Source organism: Python bivittatus, unplaced genomic scaffold (genome assembly GCF_059951505.1).
Source record: "Python bivittatus isolate LINGU-HERP-01145 unplaced genomic scaffold, Pbiv_v1 ctg000980_np1212, whole genome shotgun sequence".
Taxonomy (NCBI): domain Eukaryota; kingdom Metazoa; phylum Chordata; class Lepidosauria; order Squamata; family Pythonidae; genus Python; species Python bivittatus.
The window spans coordinates 5,172,350-5,194,095 of record NW_028277125.1 but is presented as its reverse complement, the minus strand read 5'-3'; the positions used below and the strand labels follow the sequence as shown (position 1 = coordinate 5,194,095).

The following is a 21,746-nucleotide window of genomic DNA, read 5'->3' as shown; positions in this document are numbered from 1 at the left end:
TAACCTCAGATATGCAGACGATACCACCCTAATGGCAGAAAGTGAAGAAGAACTAAAGGGCCTCTTGATGAGGGTGAAGGAGGAGAGTGCAAAAGCTGGCTTGAAACTCAACATTAAAAAAACTAAGATCATGGCATCTGGACCCATCAATTCCTGGCAAATAGAAGGGGTAGAAATGGAAGCAGTAACAGACTTCATTTATTTGGGCTCCAAGATCACCGCAGACAGAGACTGCAGCCATGAAATTAAAAGACGCTTGCTCCTTGGGAGGAAAGCTATGGCAAACCTAGATAGCATATTAAAAAGCAGAGATGTCACCTTGCCGACAAAGATCCGCATAGTCAAAGCTATGGTTTTTCCAGTAGTAATGTATGGCTGAGAGAGCTGGACCATAAAGAAGGCTGAGCGCCGAAGAATTGATGCCTTTGAACTGTGGTGCTGGAGAAGACTCTTAAGAGTCCCCTGGACTGCTAGGAGGTCAAACCAGTCAATCTTAAAGGAAATCAACCCTGATTGCTCATTGGAAGGACTGATAATGAAGCTCAAGCTCAGATACTTTGGTCACCTAATGCGAAGAGAGATCTCTTTGGAAAAGACCCTGATGCTGGGAAAGATTGAAGGCAAAAGGAGAAGAGGACGGCAGAGGATGAGATGGTTAGATAGCATCACTGAAGCAATGAGCATGAAACTGAGCAAACTCAGGGAGGCAGTGAAGGACAGGAAGGCCTGGCGCAATATGGTTCATGGGGTCACGAAGAGTCGGACACGACTTAACGATTGAACAACCAACAACAACCAACGCCAGGGGTTTACTTTTCTGGGTCAATTAACTCTTTCTAGAGTTCCAGTGAACATTAATCTCTCCTTCCATTGATCCAGTTAAGCAGGTTGAGGAAAGAGAGCCCTTCATTTTACACTGGCCAAGTCCCCACATGTCCCAGACCAATTTTTCTTTTTCTTTTTCATACACATCCCTCCTAAAACCATTAACTCCATTATTACAATTTACCTGCTCCAAAGGGAAGAAATGCTTCTTTTAGTACAAAATGTCCTTCTTTGTCCAAAAAATGATTTGGGTTGAACTCTTCAGGTGTCTCCCAGTGTTCAGGATCCAAAAGAACAGAACGTAAGTCTGGAATAATAACAGCTCCCTGTAACGACAAAATTAGCATATTTCAACATCTGGACAAACCAATTGTTTCTGGCGATCCCATTTTTATTCTTTGTATTATTCAACCCCATATGCACTTAATTGAGAAGACACTAGCACATTTAACAGATTTGGGAGTTAATCATCCCAAATGATCCACGCATGAATCCCACCACAAACCTGGACCCAATATTTTTCCTCTATTTATAACTGTTCATATACTGAGCTGATAATAGCCTCGACTGAATCAAGTATCTTACCAGGGTGGCCAGCTGCTTGGAGACAGAAACAAATTTTTTCCATTGCAAAGGACATAGCAAGTAGATCGCTGCACCACTCTGAAAGCTCTCTTTCAGAGAGAAATATACCAACGGATACACAGACAACTCAATAGCACCTTTGTTGCTGTTAGCCCTGCCTTTGATTCAGTTGGCAGGTCCCTGTTATGGGGTAAATTTGCAAAGACAGACACCGATAGGCACCTTCTCAAACTAATAATTCAATTACAAACTGATCTCATGGCAAGAGTAAGAAAGGGCCCGCAAAGGTCTCTGTCAGATCCTATTTCTTTGGACAGAAGAGTCAAACAGGGCTGTTTACTTGCCCCTTTTTTATTAAATTTTTATATTAAAGATATTGTAATAGCCATAAAGTCACAAAGCTTTCCCTCCCTCACTCAGCGAATGGAAAATCTCAATTTCAGTCAATGCTGATCGAAGGCTAGCAGGGATGGGGCCACCTCACCTTGATGGGAATGATGTTCCCGAGGGTGGGAGCCACCTTAAAAATAGCACGTCTTCTGGGTCCCTTCAGATGGAACCTTTTAGCACACAGGACCTGCAACATATCCTTGCTGCTGGACCTCATAGGACAGATACATGTAGTCAGGAAGAGGCAGTCCCTCAAATAACCTGGCCCTGTGCCATGTAGGGCTTTAAAGTCAAAACCAGCACCTTGAATTGCACCTGGAAGCAGCCCGGCAACCAATGTAGCTCACAGAACAAAGGTGTAACGTGTGCCATCCTGGGGACATCCATAACTGTCTGTACAGCCACACTCTTTACCAGTTGAAGCTTCCAGCTGCTCTTCAAGGGTAGCCCCATGTACAGTGCATTACAGTAATCCACTCTGGAGGTGACCAGGGCATGCATAACTGTGAGTAGAGCCCCATGCTCCAGGAAAGGGTGCAACTGGTACATCATACGAAGCTATGCAAAGGCCCTCCTAGCCACGGCTGCTTGAGCAAGAGTCATGAACTTAGAAGGAGACCCAGATTCCATCACTAGGTCTGTCAGGTAGTGCTGCCTCATCCAGTACCAAAGATGGTAAAGTCGCAGGTCCAGAAGGCCCAAAAACTCAGAGCCACTCAGGCTTGCCAGGGTTCAGCTGAAGCCTGTCCTTCCCTTTCCAGACACTCACAGCCTCCAGGCACTGGGATAAGATGGAACAGCATTGCTTAATTCACCAGGGGCAGAGATATATTTTATTTATTTGTTTGTTTCTTTGTTTCTTTATTAAATTTCTCACCTGCCCATCTCCCCCCAGTGAGGGACTCTGGGTGACTCACATAAAACATTAAAACCATAAATACATATAAATACATAAAACATCAAAATTTAAAAACATTACTAAAAAGAGGAAAAGGAGAGTCCAAGAAGATGAAGAATCTGGGGCTGAAGACAGCAGGCCTCTATGGGGCTAGCCATCCCCACGCTTGAAGTATTCCCTCCCCACCCCAGGCCAAGTGACAGAACCAGGTCTTCAAAGCCCTTCGGAAGGCCAGGAATGAGGGGGCCAATCACACCTCTGGGGGAAGAATGTTCCAAAGAGTGGGGACTACCACAGAGAAGGCCCGCCTTCTGGACCCCGCTAATTGGAGTTCTTTTACTGAGGGGTTCCGAAACATGCCCTCTCTGTGTGATTGGGTGGGACGGGTCAAAGTCATGGGGGAGAGGCGGTCCTTTAGGTAACCTGGTCCCATGCCATGTAGGGCTTTAAAGGTGATAACCAACACCTTGAATTGGACCTCGAAGCAAACTGGTACCCAATGCAGCTCGCGGACCAATGCCGTTACATGGACCCTTCTTGGGGCTCCAAAAATAGCCCTCACGGCTGCATTCTGGACCAACTGAAGCTTCCGGATACTCTTCAAGGGTAGCCCCATGTAGAGTGCATTGCAGTAGTCTATCTGGGAGATAACAAGGGCATGAGTGACTGTTCGAAGGGCATCACGATTCAGGAAAGGGTGTAACTGATGCACAACCCAAAGTTGCACAAAGGCCCTCCTGGCCACGGCTGCCACCTGCTCTTCAAGCAGGAGCCGTGAGTCTAGCAGGAGCCCCAGATTATGCCCTGGGTCTGTCTAGGGCAGTGCTACCCCATTGAGCACCAAAGATGACAAAGTCCCAGATACAGAGGAGCTATTAACCCACAGCCCCTCTGTCTTACCAGGGTTCAGCTGAAGCCTGTTCTTCCCCATCCAGACCCTTACAGGCTCCAGGTACTGCAAAAGGGTGGTCACAGCACCACTTACTTCACCTGGGATCGAGATGTATCATTGCGTATCATCAGCATACTGATGATACCTCATCCCATGATGGTGGATGGTCTCACCCAGTGGTTTCATGTAGATGTTGAGAAGGAGAGAAGAGAGTACCAAACCCTGCAACACCCCACAAAGGAGGGGCCGAGGATGGGACCTCTCGCTCCCTATCACCACCGATTAGGATCGGCCCTGAAGAAAGGAGGTGAACCAGCACAACACTGTGCCACCTACCCCCACTTCCCTGAGTCATCCCAACAGGATACCATGGTTGACAGTATTGAAAGCCACTAAGAGATCAAGGAGAGCTAGGATGGTCGCACTTCCACCATCCTGCTCCCACCAGAGATCATCCATAAGTGCGACCAAAGCCGTTTCCGTTCCATAACCGGGCCTGAAACCTGACTGGAAGGGGTCCAGATGATCCGTTTCCTCCAGAACCCTTTGGAGCTGTGATGCCACCATTTTCTCAACCACCTTCCCCAAAAAGGGGAGGTGGGAGACTGGACGAAAATTGTCCAGTACAGTAGGATCCAGGGAGGGTTTCTTGAGGAGGAGGTGCACCAACGCCTCCTTAAAGGCAGCTGGAAACACTCCCTCCTGCAAGGATGAATTAACCATTGCCTGGATCCAACCACATGTCACCTCCCAAGCTGCTTTCACCAGCCAGGAGGGGCATGGGTCAAGATGGCTAGTGCTGGCCTTCACAGTCCCTAGGATCCTGTCCACTTCCGCAGGATCAACAGGATCAAACTGTTCCCAGATAACTGGGTAAGAATGGTCCCCCGGTATCTCCCCAGAGCCTGCCCCACACTTGGAGTCTAACTTGGAACAAATCCGAGTGACTTTGTCCTGCAGACGCTCTGAAAATTCCTCCACTTGGCCCTGCAAATAAACCCCCACATCCCCCTTGCCAAGATGGGACCTAGTGATTTGGAACAGGGCCACCGGGCAGCATTCTGCGGACGCGATAAGGGCGGAGAAGTATTTGCGCTTCGCCGCTCTTATTGCCACAATGTAGGCCTAGATAGCGGCTCTAACCTGTGTTCGATTAGATTCGGTCTTTGTCTTCCTCCAGTGGTGCTCCAGATGTCTCCTCACCCTCTTCAGCACCCTCAACTCCTCCGTAAACCACATGGACTATCGGGCCTGATGTGGCAAAAGAGGTCGCATAGGGGCAATCCTGTCCAAGGCCCCAGCCGCCTCCCTGTTCCAGGCAGCAGCCAAGGTAGCCATGAACTCCTGACCCGCCTCCGAGGACCGTCCCAGGGACAGCAGTTTCAAGTCCCCCAGAACTATAAGCCTGGGGAACTCCACCACCAGCCCCGAGGTGGCCTCCAGCAGCTCAGGCAGGGAGGCTGCCATGCAGCAGGGAGACTGGTACAATAGCAGAACTCCCAACTGTTCACAGGAACTCAACCTAATGAACAGGGTCTCACAGCCAGAAACTTGTGGAGCAATGCCCCTGAAGGCCACTAGAGATTCCCAGATCACAACAGCCACCCCTCCTCTCCTGCCCTGGCATCTCAGCTGGTGCTACACCATGAACTCAGCTGGGCACATTTATGAGGGGTATCGGCCCCTCGGGCCTCAGCCAGGTATTGGTAATGCATGCCAGGTCTGCCCCCACCTCGGTGATCAAGTCACATATGGGGGGGGGCTTGTTGTTAACCGACCTGGCATTAAGCAGCAGCAGCTGAAGGACAGGACTCCTACGAACCTGCTGACCAGGTCCTGGGAATGAGCCAGGAGGGCTGGAACATGCCACCGGTAACACACACCGGGGGCGTCTTCCCCGAAGATGGCCCACCCTCCAGCTCCCACCATATATAACTGGGTATCATCAGCATAGTGATGATATTTCACCCCATGGCGATCGATGAGCTCACCTAGGGGCCTCATGTAGATGTTCAAAAGGAGAGGAGAGAGCACCGAACTCTGTGGCATCCCACATAGTAGCGGCTGAGGGCAGGACCTCTCCTCCCCAATCACCACTGACTGGAATCGACCCTGGGGAAAGGAGGTAAACCAGATCAACACCGTGCCATCCACCCGTAGTCACCTGAGCCGATCCTGGATACCATGGCTGATGGGTTCGAAAGCCACCCAGAGGTCAACTAGGGCAAGGACAACGCACTATCTCTGTCCCCTACTGCCAGAGATTATCCAAAAGCATGACCAAGGCCGTTTCTGTCCCATGCCCTGGCCTGAACCTGACTGGAAAAGGTCCAGATAATCCACTTCATCCAGGACCCGCTGAAGCTGCTGCGCAACCACCTTCTCCGCAACCTTCCCTAGAAAGGGAAGTTAGATACTGGATGAAAATTGTCCAATAGGGTGGGATCCAGCGATGGCTTTTTGACAAGGGGGTGAATCAAAGCCTCCTTAAGGAGCAGCAGAACAACCCCCTCTCTCAAGGATGAATTAACCACCACTAAAACTCAACTACACAACATCCCCCAGGCAGCCTTAACTAGCCAGGAGGGGCATAGATCTAAGACAGCAGGTGGCTGAGTTCACGGTCATAAGGATCCTGTCCACTTCCTCAGTCCCAACAGATTCAAACCGTTCCCAGATAATCAGGCAAGACTGTACCCCTGGCATCTTCACTGGACCTGTATCAAACAATAGGGCTGTATTCTGAAGTCCTGGAGTGTTGCAAGTGTTAAAGAAGCAAGCCCAGGTGGGAAAGAAGGAGATGCAATATATTTTAAGGGTGTCTGCCTTTTCTCACATCTAATCAATGTCTTTTATTGTATGACAGGTCCAGGTATCAAAGTTGGTACATAAGAACGCTTCTCCTCCCTTTTCATAACCATTCTTGGTTGGCTTTACTTCCAGACGTCCTCCACCAGTACTCCAGACACTATTTGGTGCTTCATCTCCAGTAAACTGAGGAGCTGCCCCCCAAAATAAGTTGTTTTGTTTTATTTTGTTGACCTGTAAGGAATACATTCCATGAGGTCAGTATTCCTACTGGTCACCACTGCCATCTCCCACCTTGGCAATCCCTGCCCTCACCCTCCGGCCCACAGCTCTTGGCTCACAGCTGCACGCATGCTACCTATCATAGATCTAGGCCTTTCAGAGATGATCTTTTCTGCAGATTCTCTGGCTGGAAGGATCTGCCCTTGGCAGGGGAGAGAAGCAAGGATTCCCACTCTCCACAAGACTCGTACACATTCACAAACACTTCCCTTGCAACACTTGTGGGTAGCACTTGCTTGCTGGAGAGGAAAACAGCCACACAACACTCCACCACAAAATATCTCAGCCAGTGTATCATGCCATGCAAATCCATCTGCTAGGTTTTTACCTGAGTGCTTAAACTTGTTCTGTGAACCACAGCCACTATCTGGAAAATGTATACTTGAGGTTCTGACACAGCTCTGTTCATTTGTGAAATTAAAAAATGAGTGAACATCTGCTGAGTCAATACATTGTGCTAAGTATAGTTTGCTCAACCATGTTTTACTGACTTAGCTCTAATTGCTTGGATTCACACAATGCACTAGGCCCAATATATGTATTACACACAATATATATATTACACACACTACACTTGACCTTAGCCAAAAGGCCAAGAAAGGATTGGAAAGTAAGGGCCAAAGTGGTCCCAGTAGTGGAAGGAACACTCAGGGCTGTGACTCCTAAGCTGGGAGAGTGGCTCCAACTGATCGCAGACAACCTCAGAGCTCTCTGTCCAGAAGAGTGCAGTGCTAGGAAAGGCTAAGATGCTGCACAGAACCCTCAAGCTCCCAGGCCTCCAGTAGAGGAGCTGAGATTGAGGAAGACAGATACCACCCAAAGGGGTCAGAGGGGATAGATAGATACATATATCTGTAATCCTGGAAACGCTTAGCTACACAATCTTGGAGAACAGCAGTACATACCCCTCCTGTAAAAGGAGATTGGAGGCTAAGATCAAGACAACTCAGAGAGAAGTCAGTCAGCTAGTGGAACTACAGAAGGGTGTGGAGATTAAGGATAAGACTCGGCTACTGAAAAAATATCTGGGCCTGACTCCATCTGAACCCCAAGAGACTGCTAAACAAAGGCTCACAGCACTAAGGAGATACACTAGAGAAGCAGAGGCCAAGAAGATAAATGCCCTGTTCTCCAAAGAACCATCCAAAGTGCACTCCCAGCTGCAGTGGAACCACACAGTAACAGCTGAGCCACCAGCAGCGGAAACTGAACAGTAGTGGAAGGACATATGGGAGAAAGAGAAAACACATAACACCAGTGCAAAGTGGCTGCAGAACCTGAAAGCAGACCACAGCAATCTCCCAGCACAGGAACCAGTCACCATCACAGTAGCAGACATCCAACAGCGGGTCAAAAACATGACAAGCTGGACAGCACCTGGCCTGGACATGATCCACACCTACTGGCTAAAGAAACTAGCAGCAGTGCATGAACGCCTAGCAGCACAGATGAACCAACTGCTAGCAGCAGGCTCCCACCCAGACTGGCTAACACAAGGAAGGACAGTGCTGATCATGAAAGTCCCTCACAAGGGAACAGCACCATCCAACTACTGGCCAATAACCTGCCTCTCCACAACATGGACAGTTCTATCAGGCATCCCAGCCGCCAGAGTTTCAAAACACCAGAGGCTCAAAACACCAGTTACTCACAGATAGATAGCTGTGACTCCTAAGCTGGGAGAGTGCCTCACACAGATACCAGGAACAACATCAGAGCTCTCTGTCCAGAAGAGTGCAGGGCTAGGAATACTGCACAGAACCCTCAAACTCCCAGGTAGAGAACCAGAGATTGAGGAAGACACATACCATCGATAGGGGTGAGAGATTAGATAGATAGATAGATAGATAGATAGATAGATAGATAGATAGATAGATAGATAGATAGATAGATAGATAGATAGATGGATGGATGGATGGATGGATGGATGGATGGATGGATGGATGGATGGATGGATGGATGGATGGATGGATGGATGGATGGATGGATGGACGGAGCTAAGTCACATTTCCTACATGAGGGTGGAGCCCTTAAACTTTGCAGTAAGTTTAAACCCCAGGAACCCAGAAAGATCCATATTCTGTACCTTGGAAATGAGAAAACCATTCAGATAGACATCCTTCACACATTTTCTTGGAAGTCCATGAAATAGCACATATTTACTTCGCATGATTTCATGAATGACAGCGTTGGTGTATGGCATTCTCTTCCGATCTTCATAACAGATTGAGTGAGATGAACCAAAGACTTCTTCCAGCTCCATGTAGACTTTATCTGAGAAAAAGAGTAAAAAAAGGGGTTTAATTTCAGTCCCTTCAATTTCTCTTCCAAAAGAAAAAGGTAAACCAAGAGCTATTATTCTGCATATCAAAGGGTTTCATATGATCGCCATTAAAAGCAAAACAGCCCTGAATAGTAAGTGACCTGGAGAGTAAAATCCTGGCATCAAGGAAAACTTGCTTGCTTATGTAATTATGTAATTATTTATTTATTTACTGATTTAGTAGATGACCCTAATCAGTGAAAATTCTGGCAGTGTACAACAAAGAAATCAAACAGAGAAAATAATCTAAAAAGAAGAGGTTATAGTAAGGACCTCCTGTCTACAATGGATGCCCACAATCTACAAGACCAATGGGATGCTGAATAATGAGGAACTTCCTTGCAAAATGAAGGAGGGATGGGGGGGCGATGTAGAATGTTTCAAAGCACGGGAGCCAAGACAGGCCTCCCCACATGCCACAACCCATATACTTATACTGGTAAATTTGTTTACTCTGGTGACAATTGGATTGATCCCAGACTCAGAGACACATCAAGTCTTGGATTCCAGATGTGTTTAATATTATCTCCCTCCAGAGTAAGGGAGAATTTTATTACACAAAGTCAAGTCTGAACTTGATAAGTACTACTGTATACTAACAGATCTATATTGATTTCTAACTTAGATCTTATTTCTAATTCTTCTTTCCAGATCCCTAAAATTAAATGCTAAATCTATGTGAGAAGAATAGGAGAAGTTGTGAGAAGGATGTGCTCATGGCTGATTGGCTTTCTTTGACTTGTTCACTTTCATTGTTCCATCCATGGAATTTATTTCTATAAATCTGTTGATGGCTAATTAGTCAGAGTGCCAGGCTTTGAGGAAATCTCTTGCATTCTTAGAGCTGGTTTGGTCTAACCTGTATCCAGTTTCCCAACCTTAACTGGGGTTGCACTTGTCTATGTGCTATGAAATTAAGAAATCTTCCTCATGTCTTTTGACAGCCGAGTCATATTTATGGATGTGTTCTGACATTTTCTATCTGTTGGTCCTACAAAGTGGTTTTTGTAGTCCTTGTATTGTATGAAAGTTGAATTAAAGGTAATGCTTTCTCCTCCATAGCATTAATTTAAATAGGAACACTGTAATAAATAAACAAAACATAATCCCTGGAATGAGCTCTTTTGTTCTTATTGTCACCACTGCATCACTCTGCCTCACCTTGGATCTCCAGATGATTGGCCATGAGAAGCAATGCCCATTGGAGAGAAGCTGAGGTTGTGTCTGTCCCAGCAACAAAGAGGTCAACAATACAATGAGCCAAGTTGTCTTCATCATAGGTAGAATTGGGATCATCCTTGCTCTAGAATTAACAGTAATAAAGCTGAAATGGCATTTTCCTACTGTTGCCAGTACTTGCCAACTTAAATATCTCCCTGTTCTCCTCCATGGCCATCTTGTCTGGGGACAATGGCGCTATTGCCCAAACCATCAGGGTGGTATTGAGGAGGATGAACGTAAAATTCGGATTAGTTCTAAATTGAAGACATCAGTAGAAGGAAGCATTAGAAGCAGTTGGGACACCTTAGTTAATCTCTGAATTGAGAATGCTATACAAAATGGCTCTGGTAGGATGATCATTAGAGGAAGAACGTTTCTACCCATTTCAGTGTTCTATGTGGATAATGTAATCTTGCAGGGTGAAAGGAGATATCTAACTTAGCTTTGTATTGGAGAACCAGCCTATCCATCACAAGTGGAAGCGAATTTCATAAACATGCAGTTCCATCCCTACTGGCTAGGTTCATAAAATGCAATAAATCCTATACCCCAGCTAATGAAACAGAATACCTCTGTTCACACAATATGTTATATTCCACTGCCCACCTCCCCTGAATATTCTATATTATGGCTTAATAGGATGGTCTTATTCATATTTCATTTGAAAACAATCAGTGGATTTCATGGACCACCACAAACTTCCCAACCCCATCTAGCGTGTGAAATAATGTGTTCTTAATGTCAGTTAAATATCTAGTAGCTGCTTTCACTCAACTTGCTAATTTTGCTTAGTGTTTACCCTTGTCTGGGGTTTATTTTTTAGGGAATGCAGTAATGGTTCATCATCATCATCATCATCAATTTACTCAAAACCCTTTACTAAGGAACATTATCAAATGCTTTTTGTAACAACTTTATTCTTATCTTTATATGTATAGTATGTATCAATTTACCATTTTTTATTATAGCTCACCCTGGGAATCTTATGAATGATTCTATAGAAGAATGCTCAGTAATAAATGGGAGTTATGCACTGATTCTTGATCAAGCAGTATTCCCCTACAATGCAAATGCTTACTTTATCCATTTGAAATAAATAGAAATCAATGAAGTCCTGTGGTTCATGCAGGTTCTGGTTCTCCTTATGCTGTTTAATCTCCTTCTTTGCAAAAGAAATGATCGAATTCCCAGCAGATATGACAGCCTGGTGAGGACCTGGCAAATGTTTCATGATACATGGGAAACCTTCATAGAACTACAAAAGAGACAGAGGAGAACAAATCCAGTTACAACAAAGGAGGTGTTTCCACCTGGGCCATCAACCACCTTCTAGGAATTACTATATCAAGCTAAGGGGCCAAACTATACCAGATGGCCAGCAAACATTCTTGATCTTTTGTCCATGAGAGGTAGGACTCGGGGCGATCCAGGCATGAACTATGGTATTAATTACCATAGATCCATTGCTCTGGAAAGTCCTGAATAGAATGACACAGATCAGAAAAATAAGATGGAGGACGAAAAACAAGAATATTGCTACTTACTAGATAATAGAAGGTGCCTAGGAATTCTAAGGCCATCTGAATGGCTTTCATCAACTGCAGGAAATCCTTGTCTTCCACAGAAAAGAGATGTCCAAAAGCTGCAGCACAGATCACATTGCAGACTGATTTCATGATTGGTAGTGATGGGTCAAATGGCTGCCCTGAAAACAAAAAGATCTCCATTCATATTCATATGAATCCTGCTTTTCCTGTTATACCAAACCTGGGTGCCTGGTAGAGCTTATCAGAGGTAAAGATTTGGGTCCTGGTTTATTTCATTTTATTAAATAAGTTGACTTTCTGTGGAGAGTGCAAAACACAGGAACTCTAGCATAGCCAACATCATTGGAAAGATTTATCAATGTCCTTGACTAGGCACTTCATCTGAAATTCCTTGGTCTCCAATATCCTTTCTCCAGGAACTTTAGACTCAACCTCTCTCTTAGAATTTGCTTATATATGTGCCCAGAATGGGTAGATCAGGTAAACTCCATAACTGTCAGAATCTTTGCAATCACACGTAGGCTTGATTGAAGAACTCCAAGAGACAATGCAAATACAGTTCTGTTGCATTTATTAGTTTCCAGCTCAAGACAGAATCTCACCAGACTCAACCCAAGTTCCCAAGCCAGCCAGCCACAACACCGTGAATTCCTTAGGGAGGTGCCAGCCTCATCTTCTTGAACTTCCCATGCTCCTGTTGGGGGCTAAAAACACGCTTATCTCCCTGAGCATGGCCTTCATAAGTCCATTCCATCACACAAACCTAGATAGCGAGGAGGGCGGAGCTGGCGTCGCGGCGGTACGGCGGGCGATCCTGGGCTCCCAGGATCGCAGCCAATATCTCCCCCCCCGGACAGTCCCGATGGACCTAAGCCGTCCCGTAGAGATGGCGATCGCAAAGGGCGCGTCCCGCGGATCTCAGGGCCGCCGCAAGTCCCAGATTGATCCCGGGAGAAGCTCTTGAAGCCGGCGGAGGAGAGGCAGCCAAAAATGGCTGCGAAAGCCGGGACAGCTCCAAAGGAAGAAGAAAGAGAGGGGTGTCAACCGGGTGAGATGGACCTTTACTATTCAACTATTCTTAGAGAACACCTTAAGTAACTTAAAGAGATTGTTAAAAGTGAAGAAAAATGGATCAAGCGGCGAGATTGAGCCTTATAAAAAAAAAAAGGGGGGGGGAAATCTTTTTTTTTAACTTTCCCTTTTTAGTGGAATTGGCAAGATGTTTTTTCTTTTAAAAAAAATATATTTTTAATTGGACTGGCTTTTTCTTTTTAATACTCAATAATTCTTTATCTTAAGCCTCTTTTTTGACTAAGATTTCTTTATTGTTATAAGAAATTTATATTTTTTGATTTTGAAATGGGGAAAGTGGAGTTAAGAGAAAGTAAATGAAAGAAAGTTGCACTGCCATCTAGAGGCTCGATATAGTGCCTTTTTTCTTTCATTGTGACGCATGCTCAAGGACCCTGGGCTTTCTAAAAAGATAGTGGTGTCAGAAAACGACAGACACGGGTTCGGTTATCCAGTAGACAGAAGTTTTTATTGGTCACGTTTGCAAAGGTGGGTCCCTCCCGCAGCAATGGAGGAACCCCGAAGCAAGGTCTGACAGGTTTTTATACCCCCTATCTGTCCTCCCCCTCCTACGAGGGCTTGGCTCACAATCTCACCTTTTTTACCGCTCCGGAGCGCTGCTAATTAACCGCAAAACCGCAGACATTCCACTTTCCGAATCCAATCAGCGCAATACACATTCCAATACCCACTTGACCCGACAGCCGCCCCCTGCCATTTCTCTTCACTCTGGAGCGAACGTGCCTCTTGCCTGCAGTCTTTCCTCCCTCCTGCCGTCCCTCTCCACTCTGGTGCGAGTGTGCCTTCTGCCCATCCTCCCTCCTGCCACCCCCCCAAGGCTGCCCCATGGTGCACAGCGCTCTCCCCTAGCAAACATGGTTCGTTTGAGGCCCTCACTTCTCCCTGCCTTCTCACAATCCCCCCTTTTTCTTTTCACGCCTCTGTTGGGCCTCAAACCTGGCTAACAGGATTGCTCCCTCGTCCCGGACCCGGGGCTTCACACACTGGGACAGGTAATTCCCACAAGCAGGGAGGCATTGCATTAAGCAACATACTAGGACCAGTAAGGCAATGAAGCCAATGGCTAGTACAAAAAGTTGTTTTAACCAAGCAAAGTTAGGTAACCAACTAGTGAGCCACGACCAATTCCATCCCTCTGGATCCTCGGATATGCGAGAGGCTAAGGTCTTCAACTTGGCTAGTTTTGCTTCAATATAATTCTCATTGTTGGTTAGGTTAAAGCAACAAAGACCTTGAAAAGATTCACAGCCTTGTCCTGCCCTTAATAGGAGATAGTCTATAGCTATCCGATTTTGAATGACCGCCCTCCTGATCTCAGTGACTTCTTCAGTGAGGGCTGCAATAAGAGAGGATGTAAGGTTGACACTTTTAGCCAGGAGGCAGGCCACCTTCCTTAGGTCCAGATAAGTTCTTCCGCTCAGTGCAGGAACCCCTACTAAGGAGAGGGCCAGAGCCATGGCTTCTGTTTCAGACAAGAGTGTCACATCACTCTCACAATCAGATGGCAGCTCCCTTTTTCTTTTTTCTTTTGATGGGTGCACTTGTATTGGAGGCAGGGCATATAGAGAGGTCAGGCGCCCTATGGCACAAGGGCCCCCTGAACTATAGGCTGGAACATAGGTGTAAGCTTCATGTCCACATAACAAAAAGAAACCTTTAGGTAGGTATAGAGGGGTTGAGGCGTAAGGGATATTATAGACCCCTCCACAAGTGAAAGCAGGACCTTTTGAGGGCAATGGGGGGGTACGGTTCTGGGTATTGTTGAAATATACACATTGAGTTGCATTGGTTATCCCCAAGAGATTTAGAGCCATTTGCCTTTGATTAGTCCAGGGTCTTGGAGTGGGAGAAGACCCAAAATGATAGAACATCCCCCCCCACGGGGGATCATCCCCAGTGATCAAAGCTGTCTGTGCCAATTCTACGCCTTTATGTTGGTCATCTCCTCCCCTGCCTTAGTTCAGTTCCTTTTAAGTTTTACTTTGAGTCCGTCTCCCGGTTGGGCAGTCCATGGTCGGGGGTCGGGAGCTCGCTTAACCCGATGGTAGTGGGTCCAACCCCCCTGTCAGGTCCGAACCGCTGATTCAGTTGTCAGGAGAACTTGGTATGGTCCCTCCCAAGACGGCTTCAGCTTCTCATCCTTCCACGTCTTTATCAGGACCCAATCCTCTGGCTTGTGGGGGTGTTGGTCTTTCAGCAAGGGGGGCCGTTGAGCGAGGAGTCCCTGTTTTCTTAGAGACAAGAGAGATTGTGACAGTACCAAGAGATACTTTCTCAGGAAGGCATCCTTTAGCTCGGGGATAGGCTCTCCCATTGGAGCCAGGAAAGGTCTTCCCATCATCAGCTCGAATGGGGAGACCCCCACATCCTTGCGAGGGGCTGTCCGCATTCGAAGCAGGGCAACCGGAAGTGTCTTTGTCCAAGGTAGCCCTGTTTCCAATCCCAGTTTGGTGAGATGTTGCTTCAACACCCCGTTGGCCCTTCCCACTTTCCCACTGGAGTCAGGATGCCAAGGGGTGTGGAGTTCCCATCGAACCCCCAGGCTCCAGTACCACGGCTTTACAGTGTCTATCAAAGCCTGCACCCCAGTGAGACCCTTCGTGCAGTTTCTCCACCATCCCCCTCATGTCAGCACGGCTCACTACTGGGGTCCCCTCAATTGTAACCCAATGACCTGCTTCCTCCCTGCAACCTTCCCTTTCCAGCAGCTGTGAGTAAACCCCGTTCCAGCCAAATTTTCCCGAAAGTGTGCACTACTCCCCAGGCGTATCGCGAGTCTGTGTAGACGGTGAGGGACACTCCCTTTCCCAACTCTAGTGCCCGTTTCAAAGCGTGCACTTCACACAGCTGAGCCGACCAGTCCGCTGGTAGTGCCCCCTTCTCTATTGTCTCTCCCTCCGCCGTCACTATCGCATATCCTGACTTCCTTTGTCCCTGCTCTACTCGGCTAGACCCATCCACAAACCAGACCTCACCCTCCTCCAGCGGGACCTCCTGCAGGTCCTCCCGGGTCTTTGTTTGCAGCTGCAACAGGGTGGAGCACTCGTGCTCCGCCGGCTCCCATTCTTTCCGCTCCCCCGCAAGAAACTCCGCTGGGTTCAAATTCCTGTCTGTTCCTACCACCACATCAGGACTTATCCGGAGAACTGTCTCATATTTCAACATCCTTCCTTCTGTCATCCAAGCAGCCGCCTGCTGACTAAGCACACTTAAGATCTGATGGGGTGAATGGACAATCACGGGGCTCCCAAAAGTGAGTTTTTCCCTTCTGTCACTAGCACAGCAGCGGCAGCCACTGCCTGCACACAAGTCGGCCATCCCCTCACCACTGGTTCTAGGGCTTTGCTCAGGAAGGCCACTGGTTGATATTTCCCAGCCCGTCTCTGAGTCAGCACTCCAATGGCAGTTCCCCCATGGGCTGTAACGTATAGGTGAAAGGTGGCCAAGTTCGGTAGAGCCAGAGCCGGGGCCGTCACCAGGCTCCTTCGTAATTCCCCCACTTCTCTGTGTCCCCGTCTGTCCATTCTACCCTGTCAGATGATCCTTTCAACTTCTCATACAGAAACTGAGCCTTGCTCATGTACTCATCTATCCATAGCCGGCAATATCCTACTAGACCCAGAAACCGCCGCACCTCCGTTTTAGTATGAGGGGGCTTCAACTGCATTATCCCCTGTATCCGAGAAGGATCAATCAACTTCTCGCCCTTCCGGAGTACATGTCCTAAATACTTGACCTCCCTTTCCACAAATTGGACCTTCCCTTTTGACACCTTCAATCCTTCCTCAGCCAACCAGTTCAATAAAGCCACTGAGTCTTCTCTCACCTTTACTTCCTTCTCTCCAGACACCAACAAATCATCCACATACTGCAGCACCCGAGAACCCCCAGGGGCCCGGAACCCCTGGTTTCAAGGGGATGCTAATTGGGGCGATGCGAAACCGACCCGCCCCCCCCTCCCCTGCCCATACCTCAGGGTTCACAACCTCCACGTCCGCCTCTCGCAACAAACACATCCTTTCTGCCTGTTCCACATTCCACAGCTCCACTACTAGACTACCCATTAGATCCCTTCCCAGCAAGTTCACTCTCGCCTGTGGGATCAGTAACACATCTGCAGTTACCTCCTTCCCATTCCACTCCAGTCTCACTCCCTCCAGTACGTCTGCCTTGACCGGAGAGCCTCCCACCCCCATCACCGATACCGACGTGCCCCGGGATTTTCGCAATCCCTGGGATCGGTTGGCACAGCGATGTTCGAGAGGCTCCAGTGTCCACGAGGAACTGCTGTTCCTCGCCAGTGGGACCCACCGTGATGTTTACCAAGGGTTCCCCGTGGGTCCCGGTTGGGGAACCATGACCCCCCTAGTCGTACAGGGGAAACTCCTCTCATGTTCTCCCGATGTTCAGCATTATTGGGATCCCAATTTGGGTCTGCCAGAGGGAATTTAGTATCTGCGGCCGGGGCATTTGGGACATTTGCATTCCTTTGCTCCCAAGCCCCGAGCGCAGCTCGCCAAATCTGGCCCCTCTCTTCTGGCGTATAGAGGTGGGCTAAAATGTAATTCAGTTCCCCCAGGAGTATTCCACCGGGCCGAGAAAAGTTCCAATTGTTCGGCGGCGGTATGGGCGTTCTCTTGCATACGAGGGAGGGTCTTTTTAATTCCCTCAACTCACTGGGTTTGATGGGAACTGTTACGTAACTGGTGACGGTCACCCCCTGTGCGTTCGTTCCGTTCGGGACTTCCCGGACGGGGAAGGCACTGGCCGACCTTAGAATAAAGGGCAAGTTCTGAATGTCTTGGTTCAGCTGGTCCAGCTCTTTCCGCAGCCCGGGATAGGGTGGGGGCGCCGGAGGGGGAGCGGTAGGAAGAGGAGGAGGAGGAGGAGGTGGCGGCCCCCATTGAGGTCCAGTCAGCCAGAGGTCCTCCTCATCTTCCTGTTCTTTTTGGACAAAAATTTTGGCTAACTTGGGTCGAGGCCCCTCCCAATGAACATGGAACCAGACTTCCACATAGGGTTCCTGTGTTAACATTTTATGCTCCACAATGTAGTTTTTAGTTGGGTCACCCAGTAATTACTGGGGATTCCAAGAGTATCCCAATGGTAGGGGAATTCGGGGTCCACTAGTGGATATTTTGGCCATTCTTTAGTGCACAAAGTTATCATGGTCGGTTTTTCCAGACCCCTGGTGAATGGACACAACCAGGGTGTCTCCCATTGTTGCAACAATTGTCCTAATGGAGAATCCGTGGGGATTCCCCCTACTGCGTTTTTCCCACTGGCCCCTGGCCTTACACTCTTACTCTGCGCCTTACCCATCCTTCCTGACTACGTTTCCCACCTTACAGAAGGTCCCGGACTCTTCTGTCCCCTTGCGGCGTCCAACGCCTCGTAACCACGCTAATCTCCCCGAGATTATGGGTAGGTTGTACTCACCAGACCTCCCAGAGGTCCCCTCGTCGGCCGACTTCCTCTTTACTTCTGTCTGACTGGCGATTGGAGTCCCGTCCTGGACCCGACTCCGGGGAAAACGGGAGACACCTCAACGGGGTGTTACGGCCGATTACTCACCGGTTCCCCACAGTCCGGTCCACGTCGAGGACTCCTGCCTGGCTCGCCAATTTTGTCAGAAAACGACAGACACGGGTTCGGTTATCCAGTAGACAGAAGTTTTTATTGGGCACGTTTGCAAAGGTGGGTCCCTCCCGCAGCAATGGAGGAACCCCGAAGCAAGGTCTGACAGGTTTTTATACCCCTATCTGTCCTCCCCCTCCTACGAGGGCTTGGCTCACAATCTCACCTTTTTTACCGCTCCGGAGCGCTGCTAATTAACCGCAAAACCGCAGACATTCCACTTTCCGAATCCAATCAGCGCAATACACATTCCAATACCCACTTGACCCGACAGCCGCCCCCTGCCGTTTCTCTTCACTCTGGAGCGAACGTGCCTCTTGCCTGCAGTCTTTCCTCCCTCCTGCCGTCCCTCTCCACTCTGGTGCGAGTGTGCCTTCTGCCCATCCTCCCTCCTGCCACCCCCCCAAGGCTGCCCCATGGTGCACAGCGCTCTCCCCTAGCAAACATGGTTCGTTTGAGGCCCTCACTTCTCCCTGCCTTCTCACAGTGGGATGTGCACGTTTATACAGGTGCCATCCGAATAACAATAAACAAGAAAGTGGAGTTGAAAGCAACTTTGAAAATATCAAGATGGAAAGTTTGAGTTAGTCACAAGAGCCTTGATTAGTGGCAGTAGCTCTTCTTTCTGCTAGAAGCTCTGCTTTGCTCTCTATTCCCCCCCCCCCCAGTTGGATTTTTAAAGAGATCCAGCCTTTCCTCTCCTCTCCTCTTTTTTTTTTTTTTTTGCTTTTTTTTCTCTTTCTCTTGGCAAGAACAAAGATAAAGAATCCTTTGACTCAATGAAGGTTTATACAAGATAATAGACTATACGAGAAACACAATGCAGAAAAAGATTTTTAAACTATCGAGGATGATTATAAAAAACTGGAAGAAGAGCTGCAGAAATTCCTGCAAAAAAAAGAAAAAAAAGATATTAAAGCTAAAATGGACTTAATTAAACATAAAACGGGATCAATGGAAAAGGAAGAAATAGCACAAGAAATCAGAGACATTAAACAGAATTATTCTGAGGCTTATAAACTGAGAATTAAAAGGGTTTATCAACTGATAAATGAAGAGGGACAGACTTGTTCTTGGTACTGAGGGTGAGAAAAAGATTATACAAGATTATAATGGAAAATCGTACTAAGAGAATGTATAAAAAGAAGAAGTAAAACAATATTGAAAGAAACTACTTCAGATGCTTAAAGAAAAAATGAGGGGAATACAACAATGATGGAATTGACAGAAGCTTCAAAAAGCAGAATGTTTGAAAGGACATTTATTATTGCTTTCTCTTATCCAATAATATAGAAAAAGGAATAAACAGCTAGATGTTTTGGGATATTGAATGAAAAGGGTGAACTTAAAATTATGCAAGCGCTGGAATAAAGTATAAAACTGAGATATATAGTTAAAAATTGTATTTGATCATAAATGTTTTAAGAGATTAGACTAAAATTTATACATGGTTGCATATAGTAACATATAGATTTTAAACTAGAGACATTTTTGTTGAAACATGTAGTGAAGAATTAAGTATGTTTTGATAGTGGTTAGAACTGTAACTTTTAAGAATTGGAAGAATGAAAAAGTACCTATGCAGGAGGAAGTTATTGAAAATTATGGAATGTGCAGAGATGAGTTAAATTGAGATTTGAAATTAGAATAAGAAGATAAGTAATTGTATATGACACGGGATTTGTTTTATTAATGATTGGATGAGAAAATATAGTAATGTAATGGATTAGGAAATTTTACAATAGAAATTTGATATCAATTATTATATACACATATAATCGATAGATGAAAATGTACTACTAATCCTATTGAAAGTTAAAATTTCTTGTAATAAATGATTCTATAGACTAGCTATGAATGATTAATAATTGTTAATTGATGAGTACACAAGTATATTTTGAATAGATATGAGAATTTAAGATTATGAAAGGGGCACCAACGAGTTGGTAACTGGTTGACACACGGTATAAAATGGAAGATTTTTTTTTATGCTTTTCTATGTTCTTGTTTGTTTATGTATGTTTTGTGTTTGTTGTAAAAAATAAAAAATTTTATTAAAAAAAAAAAAAAACCTAGATAGCGAGAGGAGTTGAATTGTGTGTTTGTTTTCTTTCCTTTCTCTTGTCCTTCTACAGGATCCCTCCATGGAGTCCGGATCTGTACCTCTTTTTGTGGGGGAGGCATGTCAGTATCCTTGCGATCGCACGTAGGCTTTAATCACTGCAGTTCGGCCATTCCGGCAAGGGGAGGGGGCAAATTGGAGCAAGGACTGCTCTTTGCTGACAAGCTATTTCCCAGGCCATCAGGGACAATTAGAAACCTGGCAACAGCGGAAATTGGAGAGCTGCAACCCTGGAGCAAGAGGGACTCGTGATTGTGGGGGAGGGAGGAAAGGAAAGAGATTTAAATTTGGGGGTTTGGCTGGGACACTTTAGTTCCAGCTATTTTTTTCCTTTTGCCAGTTTAAAGTGTGCTTCTGTTTTTCTTCAATAAAAAATTCCTATTCTTGAACCTGTGTTGGTTTCAATGACGATTTCCTTTATTGAGAATTGGGCACAACCTAACAATAATGAATATGATTTTGATCACTTTCATGCTAAAATTAAAAATGTATTTAATTAATCAGCATAGAAGCTTAAACTGGTTTGAAGAATCTGGGTAAACTATGGCACTAAATCAAGAACCACCGGTCTTTCTATGAGTAAGGGCATATTTAGAGTTTTAAGAGCATGTTTAGGACATTGGAACAAGCATGAAAAGCACCACCAAGTGATACCAAACTGTTTGGGAATAGCAGGTCACAAAAAGATGGAAAGAGCCTTCCCTGCATGCAGGTTTTCTCTGTGTTTCTATCACCTTTGTGGCAGGGGAGACTGCATGAAAGTGTTGGGTAGTTTGTGTTTCAGCATGTGGGGAAAACTGGTGAGACATATCTTTGTATATTCTTTCTTTCTTTCTTTCTTTCTTTCTTTCTTTTTCTTTCTTTCTTTCTTTCTTTTCTTCTTTTGCCTCTCTCTTTTACAAGAGAAACCTTTGTTCATACTACTACACCTTACAACATTTTGCAATCATGATTTTCACAACTCTTGAAAGATTATGATCTTTCAATCACAACGATCACAATCATGATCACAATGATGGACGTACCCAAACTCCCAGGTTGTTCCGTCATGAGTACAGGCCAACACAAGGAGGTACAACACAAAGGCTTACAAGATTGATGTGAGCCTGACTAGGTAGACCAGA

General features: G+C 46.4%; 1 protein-coding gene across 2 annotated transcripts in view; it reads right to left on the bottom strand.

The window, feature by feature from the left end:
• LOC103060703 (cytochrome P450 2J5-like) overlaps positions 1-21,746 on the bottom strand; it is a 50,508-nt gene that overhangs the window by 4,173 nt on the left and 24,589 nt on the right. For both annotated transcript variants that reach the window (XM_088132360.1, XM_088132359.1), the window contains 5 exons: positions 11,769-11,929; positions 11,303-11,479; positions 10,165-10,306; positions 8,767-8,954; positions 1,010-1,151 (listed from right to left, as the gene is read on the bottom strand). In XM_088132360.1, coding sequence (XP_087988486.1) covers positions 1,010-1,151; positions 8,767-8,954; positions 10,165-10,306; positions 11,303-11,479; positions 11,769-11,929 — 810 coding nt within the window. The remainder of the gene's footprint in view (positions 1-1,009; positions 1,152-8,766; positions 8,955-10,164; positions 10,307-11,302; positions 11,480-11,768; positions 11,930-21,746) is intronic.